This window comes from Mobula hypostoma, chromosome 11, assembly GCF_963921235.1.
Source record: "Mobula hypostoma chromosome 11, sMobHyp1.1, whole genome shotgun sequence".
NCBI lineage: Eukaryota > Metazoa > Chordata > Chondrichthyes > Myliobatiformes > Myliobatidae > Mobula > Mobula hypostoma.
The window spans coordinates 68,195,982-68,205,763 of record NC_086107.1 but is presented as its reverse complement, the minus strand read 5'-3'; the positions used below and the strand labels follow the sequence as shown (position 1 = coordinate 68,205,763).

The 9,782-nt window shown below is 36.1% G+C and overlaps 1 protein-coding gene across 2 annotated transcripts in view; it reads right to left on the bottom strand.

The window, feature by feature from the left end:
- Positions 1-271: 271 nt before the first annotated feature.
- prdm11 (PR domain containing 11) overlaps positions 272-9,782 on the bottom strand; it is a 117,122-nt gene continuing 107,611 nt past the window's right edge. For both annotated transcript variants that reach the window (XM_063062223.1, XM_063062225.1), the window contains one exon: positions 272-9,610. In XM_063062223.1, coding sequence (XP_062918293.1) covers positions 7,428-9,610 — 2,183 coding nt within the window. In that variant the 3' untranslated portion in view covers positions 272-7,427. The remainder of the gene's footprint in view (positions 9,611-9,782) is intronic.

The window sequence follows — 9,782 nt, the reverse complement described above, 5'->3', positions numbered from 1 at the left end:
CTCCACATATTCCCATTCATCTTCTCTTTGCTTACCGTCCAAGCTGATCAACTGCAATTACAAGTCTTAATCATCCTTTCTCAGCCAGCAGCATTTTCACTTGTGTCATTCAGTCCTTCTTGATCTTCACCCAATTAGTGAGATTCCCTTTTTTTCCCTCTACCCTTCCTCCTTCTCTATAGCTCAAAGCATATACGAGTACTAATTTTACCTAGATCTGATTAAAGATTAGCAAACTGAAATATTGATTTGGTTTGTTTCTCCATGGGCACTGAGCATTTCCAACTTTTTCTGTTTTACTTTACGTTACAGAAGAGTTGCAGATACTTTACAAGAAGTTCAACTTATTTGAAATCATCAGCATTAAACATTATTGTTTTTATTAAACATATAGATTACAGAGGAAATTTTAATTAGACAGGAAATATAGTCTGAATATTCAGAAAAAAACTACATACTGTACTTCCTTAAACAGAACCTACAAATAACATGAAAAATAAAATTACCCTCTAAGAGTATTATGGCTTAGTGCAGTGGAGAGAGAAGGAAGAAATGGACCTGTTAAATATAAACAGTCTGCTACATCTGGAGAAAAGTTCAACAAATTTAATAAATTGAAAACTGAAAAAAGCTCGTAAAAAGTTTTAGCCTTTCCTCTAATTATTTTTATTTGTCGAACATTAGCATTGCTTATTTCAAAAATATATATACACAGTGGATTCCAGTTAATTGGGACACACTGGGACTCGTACATTTTGTCCCAGTTAAGTGGCTACCCCATTTAGCTGAACTTTAAAATAATTTTAAAGTCTCAATATATTGCATGACAATTTGATCTACACAAGAGATTCTGCAGATGCTGGAAATCCAAAGCAACACACACAAAATGCTCAAGGAACTCAGCAAATCAGGCAGCATCTATGGAAATGAATAAACAGTCACTGTTTCGGGCTGAGACCTTTCTTCAGGACTGGAAAGGAAGGGGGAAGACGTCAGAATAAAAAGGGGGAAGGGGAGGGGAATGGAAGGAAGACAGCTATAAGAAGTCAGGTGAGTGGGGAGGAGGGATGAAGAAAGAAGCTGGGAGATGATAGGTGGAAAAGGCAAAGTGCTGGAGCAGAAATCTGATAGCAGAGGAGCATGGACCGTGTGAGAAAGGGGAGAAGGAGGGGCACAGGGGGAAGTGATGGGTAGGTGAAGAGAAGAGGTAAGAGGACAGAGTGGGGAATAGAAGGAGGAGGGGGAAAAAAAGGAGAAATTGATGTTTATGCCATCAGGTTGGATGCTGCCTATTTTGAACATGAAGTGTTGCTTCTCACCCGGAGGGTGGCCTCATCGCAGCAGAAGCGGAGGCCATGGACCAACATGTCAGAATGGGAATGGGGATAAGAAATTAAATGGTTGGCCACCAGGAAATTTTTGGGAATGGTGCGGAGATGCTTGACAAAGCAATCCCTCAATTTACATCGAGTCTCACCAATGTGGAACAGGCTGCATTGAGAGCACCCAAGTACTGGAGACACCCCCAACAGATTTGCAGGTGAAGTGTTGCCTCATCCGGAAGGCCTATTTATCTAAACTTGATTATAACCTCTAGGCTCTGACTTTTAAATGTTGAAGACTTTCATGTCTTATTTTTGATGACACCTCTTGGTTTTACCTTTCTTCCCTCACTCTTCATTAAAAGTGAACCTTGGCTGTTTCCTCCTTCTAGATTCCCCAGACTAACGGAACTGTAGGATGTCTGCTCCTGTGCTCTCAGAGATCAGGTAAGACAAAACAGTGCAAACTGAACCTGGGTATTTCACCAGGAACTGCAAGCTTTTGATGCCAAGGAGTAACTGTTCTTTAGTAGACCGTCTATTTTTGAACATTATAAAACCTTGCAAATTTTGAAAATGATTCATTTTTTTTTTAAATTGTGCACTTCCAATAAATTTTGCTGTATTATTAATGTCACCTGTTACTGACAGTGGTATGAATTATAAATTATGTGTTGTGCTTTTGGCAGGTGATAAAGTGTTCAATTTCAATCAGCAAATATAAGAAAATATATCAAGTCCTTGGTAAGAGTGCAGAGGAGATGCAGAGATAAGAGACCAGCTACATTTGTTCCTTAGTGCAGAGAGTTAGGGGAAAAGTAATAAAGGTGTTAATAATTATGAAGAATTTGTATAGAGTAATGGCAAAGCTACAATTGGTCAATGACCACAAATTTAAGATAACTGGTAAAAGAATCACTGGGAAAGGCATGTGATTTAATCACATAAAGAAACCATACACCCATTTGTTTATACACAATCTGTTATCATCTTTCAGAATAAAGGAAGCAATAGTAATTTTCAAAGCAGATTGCATGCATATTTTAAGTGAAAATATATTGCAGGTTTTGGGAGCAACCGGGATAGTTTGATAACTTGTTTTCAAGGAGCTTGCACAACTATCTCGAATGAAGTGACCTTCTTCCTTCCTATAGAATTCTATTATTTGCACACAGCATCACAATCAAAGTAAATTTGCTGAATTCATTTTCAGTATTTATCACTAATTACTTTGCAGTAACCCCCACCCCAAAAAAAATTGATAAGAAACTGTATTATGTATGATAACCTATCCAAATTTCCCTGGTAAATATCATCAAAAGTACCTTACAGGTAATTCACAGCAAAAACTGCTGAACCAGTGTACTGCAACAAAGTAGGAATGGGGTACTCTGGATAAGCACATCTTTTGGATAAATATATCCAGCATTCACAATGAAGTCATAAAATCTTTAAATTCTGTCTTTAATATGGTGGAGTCAATGAATGACATCTTAAAGTGAACCAGAATGAACAAGTAAGAATTCAAGGTGAAGCAAAGTGAAATGAAACTGTCTGGGACGAACACTAACTGAGCTTAACAGTCAGAGGAACGTGTTTACAAACACCTAGGAGCAATCTAAGTCTTACAGTGAATTTACCAGTCTGAAAACAGTAATTGCCATTCAGTAGCAGGATGTAAGTCTATAATGCCCCTGCCAGCAAAGGACTCTGCCTGTATTACTGGATGGACATTGCTTTCTATATGTCACAAATGCATATGTTCAAAATGGAGAAGGGAGAAGGGATATGGGAGTATCCAACCTCCTTAAACATTTACCTTACGCCAGCTGGGTTTAAAATACTAACATATGCATACAATTCACTCAATGTCATATGTAAACAGTGGAAAACTCCTTTCGCTTCCTTGCTCTGGCATCTGGTTGAATGTCGATTCCAGATCAATACTGAACTGCTTTTCCATATGAAATGGAAATTGCTGTCAAAATTATATGTGATAAAAAAGTTTTCATTTCATATATGTGATTACAAATGCAACCTTAAGAAAATGAATTCCTTTGGAGTTGCAGGAGCCACAATGTTGAAGCCCTAACAGCACTTCCTTTCTATGGAAAGCTGAATGTATGTTCTGCTGCGAAGGAGACAGAGGACAAAGGTGAATGAGGAAGAGTAAGAAACAAAAATTTAAACAGAATCCTTCTTATTCTATCATTTTAAAAAATCCAACAGAACATCTTTCAAATGAAGGCTCATAATATATGAACTATTCATAACTTTGTTGTTTTTCAGACTATTTTAAATCAAGTTAAAATATAGGGGCTGACTGGCAAGTACCTTAAAAGAAAATCTGAAATTGACTCTACTACTAGGGAACCTTCAGACAATGACTCAGGTTTACTTTGATTACTTTCTTCTTTTGACTGTTATGAAGTCTTGGCAAAAGTAAATTCATAGGACACAAATTTGCAATGCATATGTGTATAAAACCAAATATCAACTGAGAGGAAGGATTTGAATCTACAAATCCCCTATATACACACTCATCGAGTAGGAAATCAGGATGAACCAAAGTGCTTCATCAAATGGAGGACATCTTAAAAAAAAGTAATCAAACATAGTTTTTGACAAATGCCAATAGTAATCCTGGAGGTCTGGTAGTAAATAAGGTTAATGGTATCAGGCAGGTAATGTAAAATTAAAATTGATTAACAAAGAGACAAAAAGAAATAAATTTTCAATAAAAGTGCATAATCCGTGATTTTAAATTCACTTACAAATACAAGATGGGTTCTGTTGAAGGAAACACAATATGAATAGATGCTACATTGTGCTTAAAAATCTATATTGTTAACTAAACAATAAAAAGAAATCATATATGTAGCCAGTAGTAAATATACAGTAATTTGTCTTCAGCACCTTGACTGACACCATCACCAATCAAATTGCATAATACAATGTATGTCATTCATGTGGTTTTTGTCTCCAGGTAAATGCCAACATCCAAGTGAAGTTCCAACATAAAGTCCTGTTTGGTAAGGCCATTCTCTCCCTTATGTTCCCTTGGCCATCAGAGATTAATGATAGAAATTATACGAATGGCAACTGAAAAGTGATTTGAACTTGCCAAGAGGCCCTTCAATAATATATACTTTTTCTATTATATCCAGATGGTTCAATTTTTATATGCATAATGGTTAGTCCACACACATCATGTAAACCATAAAAAGGCAAATTTAGAAAGATAGCTCACTCCATGCACCCACATATCCATCTGCTCAAATTATTGCTTTTATGGTGGACTTCATTTAGCTTTATCAATGCACTTACATCATCTTCCTCCTTTCCAATTGACCTCTGATCCCGAGAGTACCACTTGAATCCCAACATGGCCATGGTGACCATTTTGAATCTTTAATACCTTCACTCCCAGTTCCATCAATTCTGCATAAAAATTACTTAACTAAATTATTACTTAGTTCACTGTAATTGTTAATCTATTGATTACTTGTTATATCACAGTAAACAATTTTGAACAAGTAAATTTAGTAACTTAAAATATAACAATTTACACTTAGTTATAAAAATATATATGTATTAAAAATATACAAACCATATTAAAACTGGAGATTAATTATGTTGACTAAACACACCTTTTTCCATTTGCAAATCTTCATTTGCAGATATTACAAATGATGTCCACCAATAATGAAAAATGTATTCTGATTCTGATCAAACCACAGATTGCACAAATATTTTAACTTTAGAATCCAAAAGCATTTTAATTGCTGTAAGATTTTTGCCTTTGTACATTTTAATTCCTTTAACTGATTACATTTAATACAATTTAAGGACTTGTCAGCAGCTTAGCTCCTAAGTAAGCTTATTGCCTAATGCTAAGTAAGCTTATTGCCTAATATTAGTTACTAAACAAGGCATTTTGAAAATATATTTTATGAGGCTGTACTACAGAAATGAACCTGCTAGCAAAATCAGCTTCAATCTTAATATTTAGAACTATTATTAATATGCTCAACCCTATAAGAATTTACTAAAACTTTCACAGTATTCTGAATTTTATTTATTTAGTTAAGAGTTATGAATTCACTATAATGCAATCAGTTTTAAATTATGCCGTTTTAAAATTCTTACCTAGGATATATGCACTATCGGCAGCCAAAATTAGTGTTTAGCAAGGCTATACAATACAAATTTAATCACATATCCACACTTTGTCAGTAAAGGTATATTCAAATTGCCTGTCAATTTCTAACACATTAAAGCCCCTATCATTTTGTATCCATTCTTAGGGTGAGTCTTGCTGCATTTATAAAGCTGCACTTGGTAACTAATATGCAGAGGATTAAATTCATAGATATTTCTAAGATTACTCAGTTAAATGACTATATAGAACCGGCAATCGCATGTTTTCCCCAAATCTTTGTCATTTGAGCCGTAAAGACAGAGAAAATTAAGTTGCCCTCTTAAAATGATATATAATAATTTTAATCTATGGTTGTACAATAGCATTGCTTTACCTTAATATCAAGGTTCACATGAAAGTCCAATCAAGTATTGAACATCCTGCCTAAACTGGAGTTAATGGCACCAGCAAGGGCTGTTCAGTATTTAAAATGGCAAAAGCTTGTTGTGGTCATAGAAAAACTTGAGCTACATTTGGTAAATTTTATACTAAGGGCACCTGGAAATAGCAGCCTTTCATATTTACTTGGTAAACTTTACTGACCATTGCCAATGACACCTGGAGACAGGAATTGTACTTCTACTGGTAAAGTTAATTTAATGCAGAATTATTACATTAATAAAGTATTTCTTTTTTTGTTCCTCCAAGGTTTCTACTTCAAACGCTCAAAAGTCATACCTGACGTACAACTAAAGTCTCAATCTCACAGTAGATTTCTGAAGAAAAAATAGCTTAAACATGTGGATTTGTTGATTTAACAACAGTAATATATTTTTGTGCAGAACTGTATTCTGAGTAAAAACCACAGACATATAGCATGACTAAGATGCAGTGTGATTTTGTGTCATTTATACATGTCAAAGTACGTAATAAAAGTGCTTTATAGCCAGTGACAACATCTGGCATTATAAGTAAGCTATGCTTTTCAACAAATGCTACGAAAGATAATGTTTAAATATTATTCTTGCAATACATAATATTGCTATATGACTTTACCATTCTCCAATTGAAATTATCAAAATAGTCTCACTATAGGAGATTTCAGGACAATTTCAGACACAGACTATCATCCAGTTACAACTGGATGAAAAATTGAGTCTGTCAATTATCTCAGACATGACAATAATTTCTATCACTACAGCTATATAAGCACACATATCAATAGATTTTTAGTCTAGCTTAGATCAGAGCTGGACAAGGTGAGCTAATGCTGTGCCTGTTAATATGTGCTTCCTCCCACAATAATAAAGAAATAAGAAAGGAAAATATATTTCCTTGATACATTTGTTCATTTCCTGCCATTTTTAAGACATGCTCACTTGACAGAAAAGCGTGACAATGTATAATCAGTAATCATCTATAAAAATAATGTAAATACATATATTTTTTAATCCCTTCGGCTATACATTTTATATCTCTTATAACTCTTCCCCTCCCTTCCCTCTCCCGAGACACTAATTGTTAATTATTTATTGTTTATGTAAATGAGAGGTTAGTTAAAGACTGATCAAGGTGGCCCTGTGTCAGTCTTAGGCAGCATAAATAACCACAGTTTTCAAAAAAAATTATAATGACTTTGCTTATTATCTAATGTTTGCATTACTAAAAGCAAACTGCAGTCAATATTTTTGGTGACAAGACAGCACCAAAATTTTAGCAGACCATATCACGCTGATTATTTTAATTTTCAATATCTGATTTTCTAAAAGTGACAATAAATCTAGGAATTGGATCCTAAAAGTTGGCTGACTGGTGAAATTTTACCAAATTCCTAATAAATTCACTGGTCTGGTATCTGTACTTGCATGTCACAAAATATCATTTTGAAAAAGTACCAACGTATTTTGGGTTCGTCCCATTAAATGGGGAAAATAATATTATAAGTATTTAAAAGCACCAACCATTTACATTATGGTTTCATAAATATCTGTTACACCATCATTTCCCAACTCTAGGCCATGTAACATTGGCTTCTGGTCCAGTGAAGTAACTCTGCTTAACATCTCTGGTGACAAAGAATACCTGTTTCCTGACTTCTCTTCAAACCAACAGTCCAGTGCTCTCTTTGCCTCAAAGCTTCCAATGGGTGGTCCATTAACAGCAATAGTCAGAAGGTCATTAAGTTGGTCAAGGTTAAGTCGAGACCTGTTATTGTTACGTATCCGGTAAAAGGCACCACGACTTTTCTCACAAACTGCTGTTGAAGTTGGCAAAACAAGCAACAATTGAATAATCCTATTTAGTATTGGGAACCTTTGTTTATACTTAAAAATATGACGGCTCAACTCCTTGAAACCATTCTTGTTGTAACACTCAGATTTGAGCTCTCTCCATTCCTGCAATAAATGACCCCGAATATCTCTGCCATCTTGTCCAATTTCCTTTGTAAAAGATGGAATTACTTCAAAATGCTTATATATGTGCATGATTTCTTCTTCACCATGACTCATCAGATTTTCCTCATTTTGCGGCCATGTAGCAACATCAAACACTTGACATGCTCTAATGATTGCACGGCTATTGCAATCCAGCCTTTGAGCTAGAATGAGTTGAGTTTTTTGGCAAATCTTCTCTCTTATTGAATTAAACTTGGCTTCTGCTACTCTTAGGTTTTTCAGAGGAACACCATGGAAGTTTTCATGAAAGGTCTCCTCAAACTCTTGTAAATACTCCCCTGGCGATTCCATCAATCTACTGATTTCTTCAATGGCTTCTTCTATCTTGTCATCTGCATGGGTAATGAGAAGGTGCTCACCCTGGAAAATAAACGCCAGCCGCGTAAGTACAGCAATGACATCTAACAAAAAATAGATCAGCTTAACTGACTGATAGTCCATCAGAAATTGCAGCAGAGCCAAAGCAATGGCAGCAGCGTCTGCCTTATGGGCCTGACCACTAACATCTTTAAGATGAGCTATCACTTCCAAATAATCCTTGATCAATGCATTCAAGACATTCTGCTCTCCAATGATCCACCTGACAGCTCGAATGTCACCAAGGAACTCGGTCTCCTCACAAAGTGTCGCTGCAGTAGCTCTTAGTTCACACATGAGTTTGGGGGAGTAACGATAAAAACTCAGCAACTGTTTTAAGTTATTCTCTAGTTCTTCCAAACAGGTTAGTTCCTTGTTACTAATAGCATCCAATACTTCCAGGTGAGGCCTATGTATGACACAAGGAACAGAGAGTAGCCAAGGCAGAGCTTTCTTGATCTTCATGGCTAAACCCGCCCTTAGTCCTGTTGTCATATTAGTTCCATCTAACCCCAGTCCTACAATTAATTTTTCCTCTTTCCATTTGATCCCTATGCCTCCAAGGGCCCTATCCAGTGCTTGGGTATAACCATCCACTGTTGTAGAGCTCAATTCCTGTAGGCACAGTAACTCTGTAGCAGCTGGCCCTTCGTTAGTTATGTACTGAATGTATATAGCTACGTTATCAGCAACCAAGTCATCTGTTTGCCCATCCAAAATCACACTCATAAATGGCGACACCCTGAGCCTCTCAAAGAGGTCCTCACGAAGAGACATTGCAATGTGATGAATTAACGTTTGGCAGTCTCCCTCATTCAAGTATTGGTCAACGATCTTTAAGTCACACTTTTTCAGCAGTTCAGCCAATGATCTGAAATCAGAAAAAAGCCTTCCTTCAGAGGCTATGTGATAGGCTACATTAAATAACAGCGTCATATTCCGGCACATCTCTTCTGTTTTTTCTGGATGCATCCTCAGCTTATAAAGCTGTAAACATTTCTTATGAAGATTACTCTGGGCATGAAGCTTGATAGTGTGGATTTTGAACTGCTTCGAACCTAAGATGAAGGCTGATGTTCTGGAGGACTGTACAGTGTACTGCCTACAGACATGGCACCACATTTCGTTTAGAGTAGGTGAATAGCGCAGGAACCAAAACTTTTTCAGCCACTCATGCTTGAAGCGTCTGATCCTCCGGCCTGTACCAGTCGATATTTTCGATATTTCATCTGTTGTAGCCAGCATCTCATTGGACATCGACTCATCAGCTGAATCCATCTCCTGCTCACTTGTGTCATCCGTGACAACTGGGACAGGAGTCTGTCCTTCTTGAGCTAGGATGAGGAAAAAGAAAAACCATGTTCAGAATTTAGAAGTTCAACTTTATTCTTAAATCTAATCACATTCTGGATTATATTTTACAGTATGACAGAATCAATCCAGTGTACTATGAATTAGATGACATCTTGCTGAATAGGTTTTAATTTTTTTTCATGTAGCAGGTCA